This window comes from Lathamus discolor, chromosome 2, assembly GCF_037157495.1.
Source record: "Lathamus discolor isolate bLatDis1 chromosome 2, bLatDis1.hap1, whole genome shotgun sequence".
In the NCBI taxonomy this organism is placed as follows: Eukaryota; Metazoa; Chordata; class Aves; order Psittaciformes; family Psittacidae; genus Lathamus; species Lathamus discolor.
In genome coordinates, this window is record NC_088885.1 from 67,362,723 (window position 1) to 67,385,605 (window position 22,883).

General features: G+C 39.6%; 2 protein-coding genes across 6 annotated transcripts; one reads left to right on the plus strand and one right to left on the minus strand.

The window, feature by feature from the left end:
* Positions 1-235: 235 nt before the first annotated feature.
* Positions 236-13,346, minus strand: LOC136008297 (tRNA selenocysteine 1-associated protein 1-like). Of its 5 annotated transcripts, none has more exons than XM_065667322.1 (9): positions 10,447-10,526; positions 9,374-9,450; positions 9,145-9,275; positions 8,425-8,556; positions 7,423-7,542; positions 5,414-5,609; positions 4,860-4,905; positions 3,942-4,110; positions 236-640 (listed from the first exon to the last, which is right to left on the minus strand). In XM_065667322.1, the coding sequence occupies exons 2-8, from the start codon at positions 9,401-9,403 to the stop codon at positions 3,974-3,976; spliced, it is 792 nt and encodes a 263-aa protein (XP_065523394.1). In that variant the 5' UTR covers positions 9,404-9,450; positions 10,447-10,526; the 3' UTR covers positions 236-640; positions 3,942-3,973. The 5 variants fall into 5 exon arrangements, with proteins under 5 accessions (XP_065523394.1, XP_065523396.1, XP_065523395.1 ...); XM_065667324.1 differs by lacking the exon at positions 9,374-9,450 and adding exons at positions 11,730-11,913; positions 13,247-13,346 and having other exon boundaries at positions 320-4,110; positions 10,447-10,524; XM_065667323.1 differs by lacking the exon at positions 9,374-9,450 and adding exons at positions 11,730-11,913; positions 12,776-12,862 and having other exon boundaries at positions 320-4,110; positions 10,447-10,524.
* PAK1IP1 (PAK1 interacting protein 1) lies at positions 12,968-21,416 on the plus strand. The gene is made up of 10 exons (XM_065667320.1): positions 12,968-13,129; positions 13,887-14,049; positions 16,045-16,165; positions 16,261-16,335; positions 16,976-17,028; positions 17,523-17,668; positions 17,753-17,850; positions 18,595-18,694; positions 20,128-20,254; positions 20,887-21,416. The coding sequence occupies exons 1-10, from the start codon at positions 13,067-13,069 to the stop codon at positions 21,045-21,047; spliced, it is 1,107 nt and encodes a 368-aa protein (XP_065523392.1). The 5' UTR covers positions 12,968-13,066; the 3' UTR covers positions 21,048-21,416.
* The last annotated feature ends 1,467 nt before the right edge of the window (positions 21,417-22,883 follow it).

Genomic DNA, 22,883 nt, shown 5'->3' on the forward strand with positions numbered 1-22,883 from the left:
ATAACTCTCTTCTGTTCAGGAAGCAATTATCCTGCTAAATTCCAACTGAGGGGATGGCAAGGAAGGATATACCATGACATATTTACATTATGGCCAAGATTTACCAACTGTGTGCCTTTTAGTAACAGATGTTCATCAGCAGTAACACTGACGCTTAAGATGATACCGATGTGGGGAACTGACTAAAACCACTTCTGCACTGGACATGTTGGGCAAATTGAAGACAAGACTCCCCTTTTCCAATGCACACCAAATGTATTGAGCAACCTGTATACACAATTTTCTCTTCCATGGAGGTGTCAAAGGCAGCTACACTATGTTTGCTCTGTAAATTCAAGTGCTGCTTTATTTACTTATTTTACTTTCATTTTACTTATTTAGAACAATTTCCATACAGTGACATGCCTTTAATGACACTCATGACTCAGAAATACTTGTTGATGTAGTCAAACAATGTCTATTGACATAAGTCACTGAACTTAAATATATGTTATTAGAAGATGAAACGAAAGGCAAATATATATATAATCTCCAGCAGAATGATAGGTATCATCACCATTTGATCAATCTTCCCTGTGAGTTATATCTGCAAGTTACTTTGAGGTAGCGCTAGAAAGAAGCTGTTGGTCCAAGAGCATCCCTGCAAAAAGAAACATTCATGGCTTAAGTACCATTTAACTGTTTTGTACCCTTTCGGGCCTGTTTCCTTCTCCCTGCTCACTGACTATAGGTTTAGTAGCCCCTCAAGCCATCCTACTAAAACCTCTTTGTGCAGAGAAGTGATAGAAAACAAAAACACAACTCAAAAAAATTAGCATGTTTTGAGTAAAGGCACTATCACAGCTAGGTGCAATGAAGAGTTTATAAAACCAGTATTAGATATTCTTGGGGAAAAAAACCTTCATCAAGCTTAAAAACCAAAAACAAACCACTAACCCCACATTTCAGCTGGGTGAAAGAGAGACACAACTCAACTAAAAATGAAATAAACTGGTGTTGAAAAAGTTGCTTCAAAGACTTGTGATTTGTTTTTAAATGCTCCCATTGCAATCAGATCTTTGTAGAACCGATGGCAGGCATGAGCATGTGTTCAGGTGTTTCTTAAGCTAGCCAGTGCAGATGGGCAGTTGTGGAACAGCTCTAAGTTTACTCAGTAGAAAGTCTCAGCAACATATTGTCACAGTTGTGATGCACTCCTGTTTCCTGTATTTGGGGTTCATGGGTAACACCACACCAATACTACAGGGAAGAAATTCTACAGTCAGTGCCTTTCCTGTAAAGAGTATGTGCTGCACACTATCTTGATCCCACATCTCCTAACTGGAAGGAGGAATAAGCTAGCAAGGCTCAGGAGACAGAAAAAGAGGTCAGAGAACTATTTTAGGACAGTATCACATGGGCTGCCTCTCAACAGACTCTTCCTTGCCTCATTTTTCTCATATGTTGACTGGAAGACAATACAGCCCCAACACTTCTCAGGTTGGGAGAAACAGCAGCCCAAACCACCTCTTTCACTGCATTACCTTCACAGAATTTTCACTATATGGGTACTTACAGAAGGCACATGCATGTCTGAAACAGTCGTTACTCCAGAGACATTGTTAACAGGTAAAATATGCATAAATTGGGGTGGCTACAGACTGACTTTTTTTGAGGTTTACATACTATGGTAGTACACTGTCAGACTTAAGTGAAATCCCATAGCTACATGGGCTCCTTATTACATAGTCAACCTCCCAAATAAAAAAAATTAGCATAGATGCTCCATAGGAGTTCTGCTGAGCCAATGCATAGCTTTAGCATCTAATTTTTAACTGGTAATACAAGAAAAGCGTTTAACAAGTTACTTGCTGCAACTTCAGTACAATGTTAGGCGATGATATGCAAGCCACTTCAAAGCACAATACAACACAGCACAGACCTGCAAGCTGTCATGCTGCTCGTAGTGTTGGTGCTTGATAGGTACAAAATCCCTTAACAAACCTTTTTGTATTATCCAGCTCAAGCAACACAGCTACGCACCACAACTGAACTGGCATCAAATCCTGTATACGCACCACAACTGAACTGGCATCAAATCCTGTATGGTTTTGAAGCTTTAATACTCCAAATTCAGGAGGCCTGCACCTACTAACTTTGAGTTTCCTCACTACTGCAGTCCTCTGAAACAATTCTATGCAAGCACACAAGCACCCCCTTTCCTACCCAGATTCTCTTTGCTTTATTTACTCGGCTTCCTGACACATTCTCATTGTCTCTCTGCCATTACCAAAGCCTTACCACTTCACACAAGGGAAACATTCATCCAAGAAATCTAAACTCCAAGCAGTTGCAGTTACCTTGCAACTGTATCTCTCCAAAGCAGGGAAAACAGTTCCTATAACTGTGATGCTACTCCTCCTGTCTAGGTGAGGTTTTTTGCTTTGTCTCTTCCTACATGTGTATCTGCAAAAAATCCAGGAAGAATGAACTTCCTATAGTACTCCACAAGCCTTTTCTGTTTTAGAAGATCTGCATTTCATGGAAGGAACTCTGAAAAATAATCCTAGCTGAAAATTAAGCTGTAATCTGGTTAGCAGCTAGAAATGATCTGCCAACACCAAGTCTTTACTCTGAAATACAACATTTCAAATTTAAGAACAGCACATAGATTATGAACACAATTTTAATGTAATTAAGTCATTAAAAAAAGCCAGAGAATTTCATCTGCCATCACAGCAATTATGGTTTAGGTTGCCCCAAAAACACACATGGCAAATGGCTTCACTAGCTTTAGTAGCTTCCACAGCTATTAGCTCTGATAACTTTTGATACCTGTTTTCTTGGAAGAGTATTCTTCTGTTTCCAGCCCAATTTATTTTATCATGTACATTATGCAGAGTAAATACTTTTGCAAACACATGGGCTTAAGAAGTCCCTATGACTGGAAGGTACTTTATACCCTTCCTTATAAGAAGAGTTTAGAAGAAGCCACTCAGAAGTTGCTAGCTTAAAGCAGAACTTTCCTCATTGCTACCTCTCCCAGTCCCCTTTGACTCAAATACTGAAAAGTCTTCACACTACAAAAATTTTATAACCTCATCATTATCAAACAACTTAGCATGAAAACTGAAAAAATAAGAAATAAAAAATTAGATGTTTAGAAACTTAGGTGACAAGTTTTACTAGGATACTTTTATTCTCAATGGTTATTTTTCTTCCTTTAAAAAATTATTTTCTCAGAAGATTTTTAAGTTTAAGAGCATGTATTATGTTACACCAGTTTCTTTGCTGTGAAGGGTCAGTTGAGAAGACTAACAGGAAGAAGGGCGGAATAAAATTGTCAGCAGGGATCATCTTTAGTCTTTGGAATGTTTGCAGCTATGGCAGCTGAAAGTTTGCCCTTATCTATGTTTAAAATCATGTATTGATAAAGCAATTTTAACTGACCTAACAGATCAACAGTAGTACAGCGAGTGCCAGCAGACTGCAGAAGCAGCCCAAGCATTCCCATGGCAAACTCTGGGAGCATCTCCCATATACACATGCCATCTAATCAAATGTGTTATGAGCTTGTAAGAGATTGCCTAGGTAACTTGGATGTGAGAACTAGTTTTTGCTACTCCTGATGTCCATACCAATGGCAGGTGGAATACCCCTACTGCCTCCAGCTAAGTTCCACAAGCCAGAAGAGAATGTGCTTCACATATGTAAGTAAAATCCCTTGCTGGCAGGTTTGCAGAAACAAAATTTTATTTACACAGGCAAGTCTATCTTTAGACCCCACTGAACTCTTTACATTTCTAGAATATTTACATGATTTCAAGATGCTCTGAGTGATGAACAACAACAAAAAAAAAAGATTACAGAAACTGTCAAAAGCATAGCAAAAAAATGCAACCTATCATTGTGCTTTAAAACTTATGATCTAGAGTAATGTAGAAGAAATGTAATTTTAGCACCTTGGTCATTACGGTCATGCTATGTAAGACACTTAAATAGCAGAGGGGATGTCAGAAGTGACCGTATCCAGAGGCTGCCAGTGACAATTCATGAGGGAATCATAGAGTTCTTCACTTGTCTCCATAAATTGTCTGTTCATTTCATCAACATCCAAGTAAAGTTGTGGATCTAAAAATAAAAGTCTGGTAAGTACAAGTGGGAGGGATGCACACATACACAAAAAAGTAAGTAATAAAACGTGTTTTAGTTAAATGTGATAGATTTAATAGTAAGGGTAGCAAGATGTTTTTTCACCTAGAATTTTAACAAATCTGACAAGTCCAGCTTCTTTTGGAATTTGTGTATTAGAATGCTAGGACTACACTGGCATTCCAAGATAAAGAACATATTTAAGGGTAAATAACTATGCAAATTTCCACAAATTCATTTAATTTCTACTACAATGTGTGTTAGGACAGTTTCTGAACACTGACAAGATTGTCTCTATGCAAGGAATTGCCTGAAAACCTTCCAGGCCAAACAATTAAGTTTCGCACCAAATCTTTAGGCACAAGCTGAATCTTCCTTTTAGGACTTGCAATTTAAGCTTTTATCTCAGCTTTCTGCAAACAAAGCTTTTGCATATTCACGAGTTTAATGCAGAATATGCTTAGCAAATCAATACACATACATCACAAATTCAGTATCAGACCATTTCAGAAGAATGAAGGCAAAGTTAGAAAGAAACCTACTGTGTTGTTGACAATGTCCCATTCTACTTGATGTGGTCTACCACTATCAGCTTTAAAATCCTAGCCTCATCTCAACTTTAACATACAGAGGATCCCATTGTATCAGCTGAATTTGCAAAACATTCTTCATGCAATACTCATTGGCTTGTATTGTTATAGGGCGCAAGTATGGCTAAACTCAATTACCTTCAGTTATAAGGTCATCACTGATTTCAGTCATCGCTGAAGTTTCCTTAAGAGAAAAAAGAAAACCCAAACTCTTAAATTGAATTGTAACAATAATCCATTTTGGAAAGCATCACAAATACAAAATAACTTTGTACTCCCAAATCACAGAGTTTCTCCAACCGACTTTTACAGTAACAGTATAGTTCAGGCTGGAGAGGACTTCTGGAAGTTTCACTTGAGAAATTAGCTGATCTAAGGTAAGACCATCCTAAAGTAATTCTTCAATTTGCATTAAGCAAAGTACATCAGAAAAACAGGAAGAGAGGAAGCCTACACAAGTAGGCCATCTGAATTGTCATTTGGCATACATGACTAAAGGTGTATTAATCTCTTAATTCTACAGATGCAGTACTTAAGCACTTAAAAGATACTTCTCAATGAAGCCTGTTATTTTAACACCCACACTAAGCAGAAAGCACGGTTTCAGTTTTAGGACTTTTTGCTCTCACATAATTCACACAACTTAAAGTTTCTGAGCTTTTTTCTTTAAAGCAAATGTGTAGTATCTTTACCTCAAAAACAGCTGGAGCCATAAGAGTATCTCCTAAAGAGCAGTCTCCAACAGCTTGCATGTTATCATAGGGAGTATAGGAGCTGTAGTTGTAGTCAGCATAAGGATCATAATTCCACTGTGAGTAGTAGTTCTGATAATCTTGGTAATAATCATTGTAGTTGTATGACTGGTACCGCTGGAATTCTGCTTTCAGTCTGCAACATGAGAAGTTACATAGAGTTAGAATTTGAGAACAATAAACTGCAAACCCAGTTCTGAAGTTAAACAATTTACTAGCTTACAGACTTCAAAGTTTAAAAGGAAGCTTTTCTGAATAGTTGCCCAAAAGCAACAGTCTAAATCAGAGCACAAGATTCTCAGGTTTATACAGAAGCAAATTCTTTCACCTCTGCAATACCAAAAGTAGTCATTTTCATGGATTAATGCACACAATGATGCTTACTGGTATTCATTTTGAGCATATTTAGTATCTGTACAAGCAAGCTATTGATAGAAATCAAATTTATTAAGACCAGAGACACTTGTCAAGCACAGCTGCTTTAAAGATGCATTCAGTCTTAGTTAGCCCTTCTATCTTTTGTTTGGTTAATACCATAGGGCCAGCTGATTAGTTTTCACTACTTTCTTTCACCTGAATACATTTTCCCAGGGACAACTTAACACTAGAATCAATGCACAAGTGTGGTATGTACTAAAACAGAAGTACAAAACCAGAGGTACGCTACATGAAAATACATTCACAAAGTCCAGCTGCACATTCAAAAATAATCCTGTATGCTTAAGACATTGCTTCACTGGCTTCATTCAGGCAGGCCTCCTGTGTTTGCAGAGTCCAATTTCTGTGCATCTCCACCTCATTACAGAAAACTCAGAACCAGGCTTTTTGTCAAGAATGCAAGCTGAAGGAGCTCAGAAAGAAAGAGTTTCCAATGTGTCTTAGTGACAAACTACTCTGATGGCTGGATATTTTAATGCTGAGAAAGTACAGTACTCAGCCATTCAGAAACAGATACAGATTACTGATGTGTATTTTGATACCTATGTTAGTTTAATGACTGTGAAGCTACACATGTTCTCAATCAGGTATCCTATTGTCTTGCTACTGTTGTAAAAAAATGACTACATAATGTCTCAAAGTCTTCTGCTAGTAACTTCTCTCCTACATGCATCTCTGTATGAAATAAAAATCTGGAAGTACTGCCAACATTCTTCTGGGCAGCAGAAGTGAGGAAACATGTTTCTCTGTGACCTCTTCTTGTCTGCAAATAATTTAGTCAATGCTATTCTGGACAGTGCTCTCCTGTGTAAGAGCATTTCCATTCTAAAGCAGAGGCGACATTTACAGAATTATCCAGGGTATCAGAAGTTTATCAAATCTGGTATCACTTCTCTGTTCATGGACTTGAATTGCCTTAAATAACTGACAGAGTACAGAGCAGGCAGAGTAATAAACCCTCAAAATCAAGCCGTTCTAAATTCCCTGCTGCCCCAATCACTTAAAAAGCATAATATTCTAAAATTGCTTCAGCAACATCTCATTTAGCTTCTTCCCTACTATATTCTGTGTTTTTCCACTTTAAAGCTCCCTTCTCTGCTACCACACTGTAAAACCAGTTATGTGCTACACTGCCTAAACTAGAGAGAATGGTCTAGAAGAAAAGCTCCCCAGCATACAAAAACACTTCTTGTTCCTTCTACCTGCTTCAGGCCCAATCCTGGAAAATATCTATGAATGCATTCAGCTTTGCTATTTTAAGAATTAAAGCTGGTTACAACAGCAGCTAAGCCCAAGTTACATGATCTGGCTAGACTAAGAGTTAGATTCCCCAGCAATCCTGAAAGAGGTTGATGAATCCATTGAGTCAAAACATAGTCCTTCTGCATTTTTATTTTGTAGACTGCATTGTGGGTACAGCCATTATACAGGAGCCACAGACTTTAAAAAGGCAGAGCTACAAGAATCTGATTATTTAGAATTATTGTATCAATGCACAACTCATTTATTACCTTTTAGAAATTCCTATGCTCAGCCGGATTCGTTTTCCCCCCAGACCTGGTGCATTCTGGCAGTCTTGCAGTGCCCTCATCTGATCACCTTGCTCACCAAATCTGACAAAGGCATACCCTCTACAATTTTCAAAAGGGAGAAAATAAATTCTAGTATGCATAACAATTACAAAGCTAATGAATTCAATTTTTGTCTTCTACAAAAAAGAAAACACCCAGAAGATAGCAGCTACTATAGCTTCTATTAGCTAAGCAACCTCTCTGGCAAGTGCACTTACACAGAAGATGCTTTCATAAAATTAAAATCTTGGGCCAAAAGCTTGTTCTTTGATAGCATTACGATGCAATTTGCTGAGAGCCAGTGAAACTATACAGTTTAATTGCTATCTGTGTAAGTAATCAGATTCCATGTTTCTGCATCTACAGCAGTTAATTATTAACCCACTCCTACTACTATACTATCATTCTTTTTAAACTTCCTTTCTCTAAAGCTTCTTGAATGAAGTCTATTACAGCCAGCATTGAACAGTAAACTCACTCATCCCTGCTTGACTCACTGCCTGGCATGTATAACTTCTGCTAAGCTTTATTTACTACCTGTTAATACACTTTCAGTCTCCCAACCCCGAGATTAGCCAGGCCTTACACTTTTCTCCCACATGTAAAAAGGGAATTACTGTCTTCAGTACTGCAAAAGACTACATGGATACACTGCTGTATGTAAGCACAGCAGCACGTATTTTGGTGACAGCTCACCCTTCTCCCACCAACTGCTTTCATGCACATACACATACAGCTAAACAGAAGATTATGTTAACTGCTTACACCAGGAAATTTTAGAAATGCGAGTAGTTATGCCATTAAAAGACAAAAAATACAATCCTAGAGACTAATCTGTCTTCCTGCCTCTCAAGAAAATGTAGAAATGGTTTCAGTGCAAGTTCCTGTATGTTACTTATAGAAGCAAACATTGACAGCATTACAAATTTTCATAGGCATTACCTGGAGTATCCCAGCAGATCTGTTGCTATTTTGCAGTCAATACACGAGGGGTACCTCTTTAGGAAATAGTCATAGAGCTGGAAATCATCCACTTCCGGAGTAAGCTCACCAACAAATATTGAATAATCTGGTCTTTAGAAAGATGAGAGAACAATTTTCAAGCTTGAGACTAAGGTAGCTGATTGCATTATTAAGGTACCTAACACACAGGCAGGTAGTTATCACTGCACAAATAAGGAAATAAACTCTGAGAGGAGTACTGACTGCAAAGCTCTGCAGAGTAATGTACAGAACTGCAATGCCACCACTCTCACACCGAGTTCTCAATTTATCTGGGTCCATTCTGCCACTTTCACAATAAAAATAAGAAAAAGGATTTCAAAGACCCCTTTTATAAAAAACTAAGAATTTGTTTTTCTAAAAAAAGGGCATATATTGTCTGAAGGGGAGGAAAGCACAAAAGCATCAAAAAAGTTAACTCAAGTTACAGCCATGATTCAAAAAAGCTGTAACTATTTTGCCACCACTTCTTAGCAATTATGGCAGAAGCAGACAAGATAGCTTCATTACTCTATTGGTGATGCATTTCCATTAACAATACTTAAATGTATAGGCACCAGGTGTACCATTTCAGGGTTTCAAAAATAAGCTATGGTATTCATTGGTTACTATTAATTTCAGCAGATAAAAGGGTTAGAGCTGCTTTCAGAAGTTCTTTACCTGGCTGCAGTACTACTAGGGACAAACTCTATTCTTCCTGGCTTTATTTTGTTCTTTTTCTTCCGTTTCTTCTGTGGCGTTCTCCACCAGCTGTAGGCCTGAAGGCATTCTCTCTTTTTCGCCAGCAATTCCTGTTGGGAGAAAAAAAAAATCACCTTTATAGTATTTAGCTTCATTTACATTCCTCCCTCCCACTCCCCATCACCACAGGTGATTTCCCCATATTCACCTTGCCCTTGAAAGAAGCCTGGGGTCCCATTTCTCCCTCCGCCTCCCATGAGGGAAAGCAGCCTCTGGGGAAAACGCCTGGCAAAAATAACAGAGCCAAAGGATTGTATGAACAGCCATATTCCCCTGACTTGTCAAGCTGGCTATAGGATCGACCGCTTCCTCTTGGAATTAGGGAAAAAGCAGACAGCACTCCGATGTTGGCCAATCCTAAATGTCAGTTAGATTCAGGACTGGACTGTGTTCCACTCGAGCTCCAGGACTCCAAAAAAACCCTGCAGCAGCAGCAGTCTGAGTGATGAAGAGGCAGGATACCATCACTCTTGCCTAGAAGGGATCTCAGCTGTCCCTATCTCCCCTCACCTAGGGATTCTTTTATGTGAGATGCCTTTCCTCACTACCCAGCTCTGACTCGCTCTCCCAGGCCAGGAACAACAGGAGGCCGATTAATGGAATGTAAGGAGAAAGCAGACCTGGAAGAGGCACTAGCTTGGCTGAAGGAAAACTCAAACCCAGATGGAAGGCCAGGAAGAGGCATAAAAAAGCACCTCTTGCAAAAGAAAAAAAAAAGGGGGGGAAGAAAAACCAAAACCCAAAGAAGCACAATTTAAAAAGGAAGTGGGGCAACTACAGAAAAGACAAGGGAGACAACAGCCATATTAACACAGGCTGCCTCCCTCACTTAAGATTCTGAAGAACAAAGATTTCCAAAAATAAGAATGGTATTTCGCAACATTTTTTTTACTTACGCACGCTTTAACGTTCTTCCGCTAGAACACCTCTATGTTTATCTTATATAGAGAGTGTTACGCGCAAGGTCCTTCAGAAGAACTCATGCTCAAGTAATCCAAACTGGAAAACTTAATGTTATGCCCCCAACCTGCTTCAGTTGATGCAATTAAGTGTCCTGAGGACAGCCACCACTTACATTGCCAGAAGAAATCACAGGACTAAAAGAACGCCCAACTCAGAGCAAGCTAGCTATTTCAGCTTTACATTTGCTAGAAATTCTGAGTATGGTTCTGGAATCCATTTAGGCACTGCAAGCCTGAATTTCTGACCAAATGATCTTACCTGGCTTGCCATGGCTCAAACTGTCTTCTGCCCTTCTCGAAGGCTACGGCTGCACTGGTTCAGTTTCAGCTTCTTCAGCTGAAAAAGACGCGGGAGAGGAACAAGTAGTTGAAGAATCTGAGCCTTCAGACACATTACTTGCAACAATGTTCACCTTGACTTACGTTTTTAATATTATTAATTCAGAACTTAGAGTTCCAAGTTTTAACTTTTCATGCTAAAGCAACAGCAATAAAGACAGTATATGACCAATGGGATTATGATTACAAGTCATCCTCATTTTCTTAAAATGTAATAGTCCACAAAGTTTTCCCACTAGCAAATGCACTCGAAAATTAAGAGAGCTTTTAAGTCACCTACACCTTAACCTTACTCCTGAAATACCTACATATAACACAGTAATAAGGAAAATCCACATTCTAAAATAGTTTAAAAACAAGGCATCAGAGATAGAGGCTTCAATACACTTTGTACAGCCCCTCAGGTGTTTTTTTTTTCCTTTTAGCTAAATTAAAAGTTGATTTACTTTTACCACAAATTACACAGCTAAAAACAAGTGGTGGTATCTTCTACATGATAAAAAACAAAAGAAATAAACCAAAAGGGCAGAGTACAGGTTAACATTATCTTTCTCTGCACATTTTCTCAGCTACATCTTCTCTTTTGCCTGTTCCATTTCACTCATTACCACTGAGCTCGCAACAACAAATGACCTTTTACTGCTACCACTAAACCAGTGAATACGGTTTCCTGAAGACATACATACCTCTTTGTTGGTTCCTATGGCCTTTAAGCCTTTTACCCTAGTCATCCAGCCCGTATCAATACAGAAATGTTTCATTTGCAAAATATTTTGCATCTACTTCCATATACAGCCATTCATTCACCAATTCTCATTTTTTACCGCTACTACCTCTGAAAACGGATTAAACTGACCTGACACAGGATAGCCATGTCATAATTAAGAGCATCCATGCATGTCATTACTTCATCCCTGCACTCTTTCTGAGCCCAAGAAAGCAGTCAAGTACAAACAAGCCCTTAAATACAAGCATATACTAGTGAAGTTAGCATGTGCCCTCTTACTAACTGTGCTCATTACCTGAATTATGACCTGCAGCATCATCCTGTCAAATAAGGTCATTATTAATAAAAACATCCACGCAGTGATGTTTCTCTAAGTCAAGCATTACTTTTTGATAAAGGGAACCATAAACCCCTCCATGCTCTAAAAACTGAAATATTAATGTCCGAATTCACAACTTCATGTATTTTTAACTTACCTCTTTTTACTCGTGTGGATTTAGCAGAAGATGGCACACACTACAAAGCCGTTTTATTGCAAAAGGCTATCGCAAGGCGAGTGATGCAACTGTTTCTCAATCAGTTACTGTGGACTTTGATGCAAAATTGCAGTTTTGTGCCCTTTCCCTGTCAGATCTTGAAGGCTGCCTCTTGAGCTTTTCACTGAAATGCAAAAATATTTTAAAAGTCGTTAAACCAGCACTTAGGGTTTTTTTCCATTTGCCTTAACTGTAGCTACAATCACAGCTAGCTGTGATTTGCTTCATTTAAGCAGTAGGGCAGCTTCAACCTTCAGAATTCAACCACCTCCTTAACTGGACTACACACGCATTTCACCAGACCATTTATTCCACGCTTATAACATTACGTTTGCACTGCCAAAAAGGCAGATGAAGCCATTTGCAAATAAAACCGCCTGTGCTCACACCGCTCAGCCAAGCGGAGGGCGAGCAGCCCCCCTCGACGTTAATGTCGCTCACAACGAAAGCGGAGCCAGGTCAGGGCAGCGGGGACCCTCCGAGCCTAGGCCAGGGCCGCACCATGCCGTGACGCATTTTTATCAGCCACTCAGCACGACGGGAAAAGACGAGCCACGGCGCCCGACAAGAAGTGCGCCCCGCCCGGCCGCGGCCCTCAGCAGCACCCGCGCTTCCCCCTTATTGTGCTACGCGATAAGACACGAAGCGGAAATAAAAAATACTAAATAAGGAAAACACCGCAGGGCCCTCACAAGAAGGCCACGGCGCTCCTTACGCTGCGCCCCGGGGGGTGGGTAGTCACCGGGAGCGGGGTCGCTTAGGCCCAACACCCGCCGGGCCTAGCCAGGCCTCCCCGCCCGCGGCTCAGCCGCCCGTGAGGCGATGGCCGAGGCCCCGCGGGGAGGGAGGATGCCGCTCCCTCCTCCCGTGGCGCAGTGGATCGGTTCGCGCTCCCTTTCCCGCCGGCTGCCCCACAGCCCGGCCTCGGTCACCGCAGCGTGCCCCTTCATACCCCGTCCCCCCCACCAGCCGATCCCAGCACTAACGCCTCGCATCCTCCGCGCCGCCATCAGCAGCGGCCGAGCCCTGCTTCCGCCCCGCGAGGACCTCCCGCTTGGGCTGCCCTGCGCGGAGCCTGACCCACGGAGCCCCCGCCGCCGCCACCCCCGACCACTTCCTCCTCCGCGACGGCTGCCGGAGGCCGCAGACCGTTCCTCGACGGAGCGCTGCCGGCCTCTAGCCACGGGCCCAGAACGGGCGCGGGCGCAGGCAGCGCGGCAGGCGGACCGCGGCTGAGGGCAGCAGGGCCCCAAGCTACTGCCACGCGTTGGGGTGGAATGGAGCTGGTAGCGGGCTGCTACGAGCAGGTTCTCTTCGGGTTCGCTGTGCGACTCACCGAGGTAACGCGGGGGAAGCGGCGGGAACGGGGGGGTAGCGGATGCACCCTAACGGCGGCCCGCCAGCCCACTCTCAGGGGCGAGGGGGGAGCAGGGGAAAGAACGCACCCAAACACTCACCGACTCGTCGCTGCGCGGCCGCGGGACCGGGCGCGGGCCGCGCTTTTAAAGCGCCTCGGGGGCGGGGCAGGCTCTGGCAGCCGCAGGCTCGGCCCCTCGCTGCTGGCGCCGGTGTGGGAGCGGCCCACGGACACCCGGGTGCGCGGGTGCTCGGGTAGGGCTGCCGGGGGAGCTCCGGGAAGCGACCGGCCACGCGGTCGCAGAGCCCTGCGGAGCGAGCTCGTTCCTCGCAGCCGTCCAGCGCGGAGCTGGGAGTAAACAGCAGTGCAGAGGATGGGTGCCACAGTGCTTCGCGGGGCTGGTGTCAGGTGGAAGGCGTGTCTCCAGCCTGCAATGGTGGAAAATAGGGAGAATCCACCTTCCTCGTCCAAGAGATTTATCTCTGTGGAGATCCTTTTTCACAGGCGGCTTAATCTAAGCCCAACGCTCATTACTGGAGGTGGTTTGCATTCTTAATTGTTCAGACTAATCTCCTGAGAGCACATTAACTCAGTAAGATACCATTATACTTACAGCTACGCGTAATTCCTTTGCCTTTTACTCATATTTTTTTTTTTTATGTTTTGCTTGAAAACGTACGGGATGATGAAGTCGAAGTTAAGCTTCAGAGAGACGTGTTTATTTTGTCTTTCATTTACAGTCCTGGACGGTTGCCCCTGATTTTACACATCATGCACACACTGCCTCGTTGTCAGCGATAGCTGTGAATAACAGATACGTGGTCACTGGGAGCAAAGATGAGACAATCCAAATCTATGACATGAAAAAGAAGGTAGAACATGGGGCACTGCTGCAGCACAATGGTAAGGGAGCTTTTCTTCATAAAAAGCATTGATATTAGAAACTTACAGCAGAAAAACTGGCCCTTGTCAGAAGAAGGAAATTGAATATATATCATTTTTTTAATAAGTCATTAATAGTGATGGTGTTGCAGCCATCAGAGTCTGACAATACAAGCAAGGGAAGCTTTTGAGCATAAAAATCCAAAAATTATTTTGGGTATTATTCCACAAATACAGCTGCTTCCAATTATTTTTAGGTTTAACTGTTTATGAAGTTATGGCACACAAATGGCTCATAAGCCATTTTTGGTCTACCAGGACACTTTATCTAGACCATGCCTACTCCCAAGAACCATCTTTCCCAGTGTCCTTGTCCTGTCACAGATGTGTGACTTGAGCCACACAAAAGAGAGCTTGGGTGTGAGAGGACAATGCTGCTGCCAGAAGAGTTAACCTGGTACATTTCCCACTTTGTGTCTTCTGAATTACAGCTGTGTGATCAGTTAATGGCCATCCGAATCATACAATCACAGAACGGTTTGGGTTGGAAAGGACCTTAAAGATAATCCAGTTCCAACCTTCTGCCATGGGCAGGGACACGTTCCACTAGACCAGCTTGCTCAAAGCCCCATCCAGCCTGGCCTTGAACACTTCCAGGGGTGGAGCAGCCACAGCTTCTCTGGGCAACCTGTTCCAGTGTCTCACCGCCCTCATAGTAAAGAACTTTACCCTAATATCTAATCTAACTCTTCCCTTTATCAGTATAAAGTCATTCTCCCTTGTCCTGTCACTACATGCCCTTAAAAAATGTCCCTCTCCAGATATCTTTTAGGCCCCCTTTAGATACTGGAAGGCCACTAAAACATCTGCCAGGAGCCTTTTCGTCTCCAGGCTGAACAAGCACAACTGTCTCAGCCTGTCTTCATAGCAGAGGTACTCCAGCCCTCTGATCATCTTTGTGGCCCTCCGCAGGACTTACTTCAGTATGTCCTTGTCCCTCTTATGTTGAGGCCTCACAGCTGGATGCAGCACTGCAGTGGGGTCTCACAAGAGCAGAGGAGAGGGGGAAGATCACTTTCCTCAACTTGCTGATGACACTGGTTTTGGTGCAGCCCAGGATATGGTTGGCTTTCTGGGCTGTGAGCGCACACTGAAGCTGGCTCACGTTGAGCTTCTCATCGACCAACACCCCCAGGTCCTTCTCCACAGGGCTGCTTTCAATAATTAAAAAAAAAAAAAAACCAAAACAAAACAAACATAACAAACAAAAACCCACAAACAAATAAAAAACCCAAACAAAGCACTTATGTTTTTGTCATTTGTAGCTCAATCTTGATTGTTGGTTTTCTCCTGATAGCCAAAGTACTTAGAGCTAGACTGAACATGGTACCTGTGTTCAGCTCACACATGATAAATCTGGTGCTTATGGTAAATCTGGTGCTTTATAAAGCATAAATTATAAATATTATGTAATATATAATAATATAATAATCATAGAATATATAATAAATATATTATTATATCTTTATTTTATATTATTTTTATATTATATCATTTACATATTATTTATATATAAATATATAAGATATAATAGTGTAATATAATAAATAGTAATATAATAAAAATATATATTTATTATAGAAATATAATTTATGAATTGTAAAGAATAAATTCAGCTGTGTGCCAAAAGCAGGGCTTTTTAGGAGCATTTCTTATCACTGGTAGAAGCTCTGTGCCACAGTGGTTGAGCACTGCTGTTTCAGAGAACAGACCAGATAAGAGTTCAGATGTGTATTGGCTATCAGGCAGCTGATAGATACATTGAATCACATCAATGATTGAATATAACAGGAACGTTTGGGGGTTTCGTGAAGAAATACATTCAGATTTTCCGAAGGGTGGGGTAATAGGTGGCATGTTTTGATGCTCTAAGCTTGTCTGTTAACTCATATGTTCTCTGTGTGGTAACTGTTTGGTATGTACAACATTGTTAATAGCACTGGCTTTTATTCCTAGGCACAGTAACTTGTTTGGAGTTCTATGGTACTGCACATCTACTGAGTGGGGCTGAAGATGGGGTAATTTGTATCTGGAACACAAAGAGATGGGAGTGCCTGAAATCCATTAAGGCACATAAGTGAGTTTCCTAATTCTGCTTATTCACATACATTTTCATGTTTATTTTCCTTGTAAAGAGTATATGTGGCTAACACATTGTTTTGGTTTTATCAGGGGGCATGTGACATCTCTTTCTATCCATCCTTCTGGGAAATTATGTTTGTCAGTAGGAACAGATAAAACATTAAGGTGAGTTGAAACTGATGAAGGAATGCTGAGAGTCATAATACAGTAACTCTTAGTAAATTGTTATAAGCAACAATTCTGTTTTTGGACTAGACTTTGCAACACTGATAAAGCATATTTGCACAGCATATGGTTCAAAGATTCATTGTTTTGTCTTCTTATGTTCTAGGTACCAGCAATATTTTTAAGTCTTTTAAAAACAGCCCTTGCTTTTCCTAGCGTCTTGTTGTGCTCTGACTCTTTATAGTCACTTGTAGATGTATAATTATATGTGCATTTTGGAACACTTGTTTATTCTGAAAGCTCCCAGGTTTTGCTTAGTGTAAGAAAAGTAATTTTTCACTTTGAGTGCTTATATGTTGCTTTATGTATGTGTTTTAAATATATAAAATGCTATTTTTAACAGCACAGATTGGTATTGGGCTTCTTTCTGCACTGCACTGTTAATGGTGGGTTCTAAAATAAATATTACAAATTCAACCTTATAGTCTGCAAGTGATATGTGAAGTCATCACTGTCTCTGCATTAAGAAGGCACAGAGATGCTTAAAAGCTGCTTTTGGATGCCTCATGTCAGCAGACAGGAGTTCAGTTTCACTGTGCTGTTTTAACCACAATGCACTTTATTTACTGTTGTCTTTCAGAACTTGGAATCTTGTAGAAGGACGATCAGCGTTTATCAAAAACCTGAAGCAAAGTGAGTTTATCAGTCTAAATCCACTAAAGAAGTAGAATTAGATAGTTCCATTTTTCTTTTTTTTTTTTTTTAAGAAAAGTAGACTGGAATAAACAACAAGACAGTTAATTGCAAGCAACTTTCACAATGTCTTTTTTGCACATGCAGGCAAGCATATATGACTTATGTCCTTTATAATAATCATTTACCAAAAGGAAAACACAGTAACACTGAAGTAAATGGTTTTATTGCTTGAAATTTTATGTCAGGACACTTACATAAATGTGTTTTATTTTTCTTAATACTCTTCTGATAATCAGAAATAAACATTGAAGAGCATTGTTTTAGTTGTTTAATTTTTTTTTTGCTGTTATTTTTTTTCCTCTGAATTTTTCTCAGGCTTAAGTAGAAAATAGTGTCTAGCAGGTTGTAAAGATTCTTACTTTTAGATTTTCATGCAATATTAAGTGCAAAAAGCTGTGTACATGTGGATACTGATGTATAAATATGTACAGATGCCCACATAATTAAATGGTCCCCTGATGGAAAGAAGTACGTGACTGTGACAACAAATAAAGTGGATATCTACAAACTTGACACAGCTTCAATCACTGGCACTATCACAACAGAGAAGAGAATTTCTTCACTTAGATTTATTACAGTAAGTTGAAAACATAAAGGTAATGGGAAATTGGCTGGTTTGAAGCACATGAAATTAATTGCATTTTTTTCACCCCATTCCAAGGACTCTATCCTTGCCATAGCTGGAAGTGATGAAATTATAAGGTTCTACAGCTGTGACTCTCAACAATGCCTGTGTGAATTCAAAGCTCATGAAAACAGGTATTCTGTATTTGTTTACTATTTAGATATTTCTGGCAATGCTGAGTACTCAGTAAAGTTCAGTGACTTATAATGTTCAGCATATTTTACTTTTGGTATTGTTTTAATGTAGAACGTTAATTTATTTATGTGCTAAATTTAGGACTTGTCTGTTTTTAGTATGAGCAGAAGTACTGTGCTATCCTTGCAAGTTGCAAAACAATAAGCTATAGAATTAGAAATACTACAGTTCTAAATTTATTAGTTGCACACTTCTGTGTGTGTGGTCTTTGCATTTCTGAAACTAGGTACCAGTATTTTCCTGCAAGACCATCTAAAGGATGTTTAACCAGTCTTACCAATGCTTAAATAAAACAAACCACTTGTACTTCTTTCAGACAATAGGAGGGTAATCACATATTCTCTGTTGTTACTGAACACAGGATCTTTGTCCAAATGCTGCTTCTAGTTCATCAAAACACAAAAGCATTAGCTAAAATATCACTGATGTCGTTAATGGTGTGTGCTTAAAAGTTTTTGTGTTCTGAATTGAATCCTAACGAGCCTAGCAAAGACAGGCATTCCCACTGTAAATGAGAGCTATCGAAACAGATTACTGTTTCTGCCTGTTGTTGGGGGGGGGGGGGCTTTTTTTGAGACTGATTTTTAAACTGTTGCTACCCATCTTCTTAATTTCTGTCAGATTTCTGTTCTGAACTGAGCTGCCATGCTAGAAAGTAACAAAGTACTACATTTTCTTCACAGAATAAAAGATATCTATAGTTTTGAAAGAGAAGGACGGCACATTATTGTTACTGCATGCAGTGACGGTTACATTAAAATGTGGAATCTGGATCTTAGTAAGGTTGGTCTATTTAACTGCTTGTTACATTTATGGAAAAATATCAGACAACCAAAACTGCAGACAGTTCTGTTATAAAGATTAATTTTGAGTCACTGAGGAAATTTTTCTTGAAATCTGGATGTTTTGATCTTCCTTCATGATATGTTCAGTAGAGTTGTGTATGTATATGCACATATTTTTATGCACTTGCATATTTCTCTATTGTAATTTTTTTTAAGCAAACTATAAAATCGGATGATAATACAGAGATCTCGCCTCCTGTTTTTCTAAGTCATGCTTCCCTTCAGACCTGCCTGGCCAGACCTAATGCCTATCTAATCAGTTACATTATGTTCTAAGGACTGCTGTGAATTTTTGTAATGTTGATGACTGCTGCTGCTCTTTTAAAACTCTGGGGGTTGAAGGGGTGTGGTTGTTCATGTAGGGAGCAAAGGTTGTCCTTTTGGAAAAATCAGGTTACTGTACTGTGTACTTTCATTTCCTGTATTTTCAAACAGTTCTGAGTAGCACAGTTCAATAAGGAATCCTGTCTTTAACATTTCCCATGTTGATTGTTTGCTCTGGGCTTGTCTTTAAAATCACAATTAGATTTTTTTTTTTAATGTATTGCCTTGTAATAAAGGATCTACTATATTTCACTGTAAGTATCTTGAATAGTTCAAATAAATACCTCACAGCATTTATACACTTTATATATCTTACCTGAATTTGTCCATATTACTTTTCCCAAATGTGTTATTTTCTTCCTGAGCAGGCAAATTTTTTTTAAACTTTATATAAGTGTGGGCTCTCTTCAGCTCTGTGAAGCAGAATATCCTAATGCAAGTAGTTTCTGATAGGCTGATGCTGTTACGTTGCATGTTTGTGACACTTTATCCCCTGATACCTGATATTTGTTCAAGTATTTTGCAGAGCTGACTGATAAAACTGCAATTAACCAATTTGAAACATGCTCTGAAGAAATTACTTTTGATCAGCAGCCTTGTCTTTGTAAGGGAAAAAAGGAATCTGATGCAGTAACTTAATTCAAATTTTGTTAGCTGTACAAAATAAACCCCTATTACTCTAGAGAAACTTATGAAACCATTGCCTTTTTTTTTTTTTTTTTTGAGGGGGGGGAATGTCTGTAACCCTTCTAGTTATTCCTCATGTTAAGCTTAACCCCAATATACCTGAAAACCAGTTGATCTTGCTTATCAAGATATGTTCTTAAAACCATTGGTATTTTTGTCTGTAAAACCACCCCTGAGGAAGGTATCGGGAATAAGAGTATAACAATGTGACCATTAACCGGTATGCAGTCTCTAGTTCTAAACATTGTTAGGCACCAGAAAGGAAGTGGAAGGTGGGCAGTAAGAAACTTTCTCACTTTAAATACTTCAATAAATTTAAACAAAAATAATATTTAATTAATCTTTTTTTTCTATATTCAGATTAAAGAGGAACCGTCTTTACTGTGTGAAGTCAATACCAAAGCTAGGCTGACGTGTCTTGCAGTCTGGCTTGACCGAGCTTCAGAAAGTAAAGAAAACTCTGATAAGGTTGCAACATTGTCTCAAGGTAAGAGAACTGCATGTTTTTTCAATTGCTGATATGACTGTGAAATGGAATATTCTAAGTGGGATGGTTTTAGTGTATGCATTGGAAAAAGTTCTGGTATCTTGAAGAACTGTGGATAAGACACTGGCAAGTGATACAGATATCCTTACCAATCTGATACCATTTCATGTATGCTGGAGGACATAAACTTCTTTTCACTTTTATTGTATGAAAGTTTTGTTTTCATTACTGGAATAATTTACTGTGGAAGCTACTGTGAAGCTTTGGAGAAAGATAAGAAATAGTTTGATAGAAGTGCATGTCTTGTTTTCCTGTAAAAAAAAAATTGGTCTGAGGCCTTTTTTTTTAGCTAGTTCTGAGGGTAGGTGAGTGAAACTTAGGAAGTCTTGCACAGTTGGATTTTTGCTGTTGTTTTTCTGTATTGTATCTATTTACATCATCTGTATCACAGGCAAATCTGTATCATATCACAGGCAAAGCTAGCATAAATTGCACATTTCACTCTAAATAAAAAAAATCATTTATAACCCCTTCTATAAAATAAGATACAAATATGTCTGTGCCATTTTAGACTATACAGACTGGACGTAAGTATCAGTGTGAATAATTTCTTGCCTTTTTTTTTTTCCTAGCAAATGAAGATGAAAAACCATCCATAGTCAGGAAAAATGAAGTTTGTTGGACTGATAAAAGTGGTAAAACAGCAAAAAGAAAAAGAAAAATTGCTCCAGAGAAGCAAAAATTGGAAGCTCCACTGCAAAAGAAGAAAAAGAAACGGAATAGCTCAGCATGAAGGCAGCTACTTTCTCTCTCAGATAAAAAGTAGATGCTGGTGTTGCTGTAGTTTTTATAAGGATATAAACCTCTGGCAATACATATGCCTCTGAACTGATCTGTTGATTAAAAGTAATTAATGTTTTTACCCTAATAAATTGCCTAATCATCCTGGGAAGTAGCAAAAAAAGACATGTCAACTTTTCTGAAGTGAATGAGGCAAAAATAAATTAATAATATGAAATATTTATTTTTTTCCTGTTAACAATAGCATACACTTTTTAACTGGCTCTGGAAAATCCAGGTAAAATTATAAGAAATGCTGCATCTGTCTCAGTTATATTTTTGTCTCACTTAAATGCGTATTAAAAACACATAAATGTTTTCATTTTGGTGTTGAAAAAATTACTGTTCATTTGACTCAAAATATGATCTGCCTTTGTTATGCATTGTTCTACAATAAGAAGGAACTTCTTAAATTTGGTTAAACTATTATGATCACATTTAATTTGTACATACATTCATACATTAACAGAAAATTATACTTTCTAGTTCTTGACATGAACTTCCAGAATTTATAAGCAAAATGTTTGGGTTTTTTACTGTATCCATACTTCATGCATTTAATATTTTTTAAAGTCTTGGTACCCATGGTTCACATGATTGAAATCTTTTGTTCAGAATATGGTACATATTTTAGGTGGAAGAGTTCGTATCAGCTGGGTTTTACCTCCTCTTCCCCTTTCTCATAGTATTTCTTCCAGTCCTTGATCTGAGCTGCAGTCTTAAAAAAACCCAAACATATCTGACACTTGAAATGTTTGCCATGCTGATAAATGTCACCTGTCTGTTTTACACTTAAACAAAGGGAACAGGATTTTCCCCTTATTACAGTTACTATCTTACTACAAATATACAGTGGGAAAAACAAAGTTGAGCTGGAGAGAACAAGGTCAAATAGCTGTACTAAATGTTCTCTTTATTTCTTTTAAAGTAGGGCATTTTAATGTTGTTTTCTGCACTACCAGAGTAGTCATCATTTCTTCTGTTTTCAATTCAGTAATTAGAATTATACTTTATTCTGATTTACTTTAGTAATAATCTGTTCCTCCTTACTTGTGCAACAAGAGAAAAGATAATCAGAAAAAAAAAAAAAGAAAAAGATTGAGCCAAATCTGGAGACGGGGTAAACTGTTTCCTATACCTTGAGTGAATGCTCAGCTACTAACCTGTACTTGGCAATTTTTGTTGTTACTTCTTTGTAAACATCTTCATTTTCAGTCCATTTTCCTTTGTAGTTTTCAGAAACTGCTTAGAGTAATAGAGGGGAGGCAGCAGTGCAGAGCAAGCAAGAGATGTCAGTGATGAGAACGCTCTTCCTATGTCAGAAAAGGTGAGTGTGCATGACTGGTAGAGAAGATAGAAAGCTATGGCTGCAAGAAACAGCATCATCTCATCTGAGCCCTAGGTGAGTTCAGCTCCAGCAGCTGTGGGTTTCTTCCAGTCTTCTTGGTTCCCCTCTTGGGGATGCCCAGTGCTGGATTACAGAGCAGAGCCTAGTGAAACTTGAACCTCAGGGCCATTACACAGTTCGAACAGAAAGGGGACCCCCATCCAGGATAGCTTAGATCTGTATTGGTTGGGGCATTTTTCAGGGAGATAGGGGATCTGTATATAAACCACTTAAGCCAACAAGGGAATTAAACTGTTCCTCACTTTTTGACCATTAGGCTGATTCATAAAGACGAGAAAATCTGAAATGCAGCTAGAGAACTGTCCTGGGTTTAGCTGTAACAGTTACTTTTCTCCTTCCTAGCTGGTGCTGTGCTATGTTTTGGCTTTAGTATGAGAACAA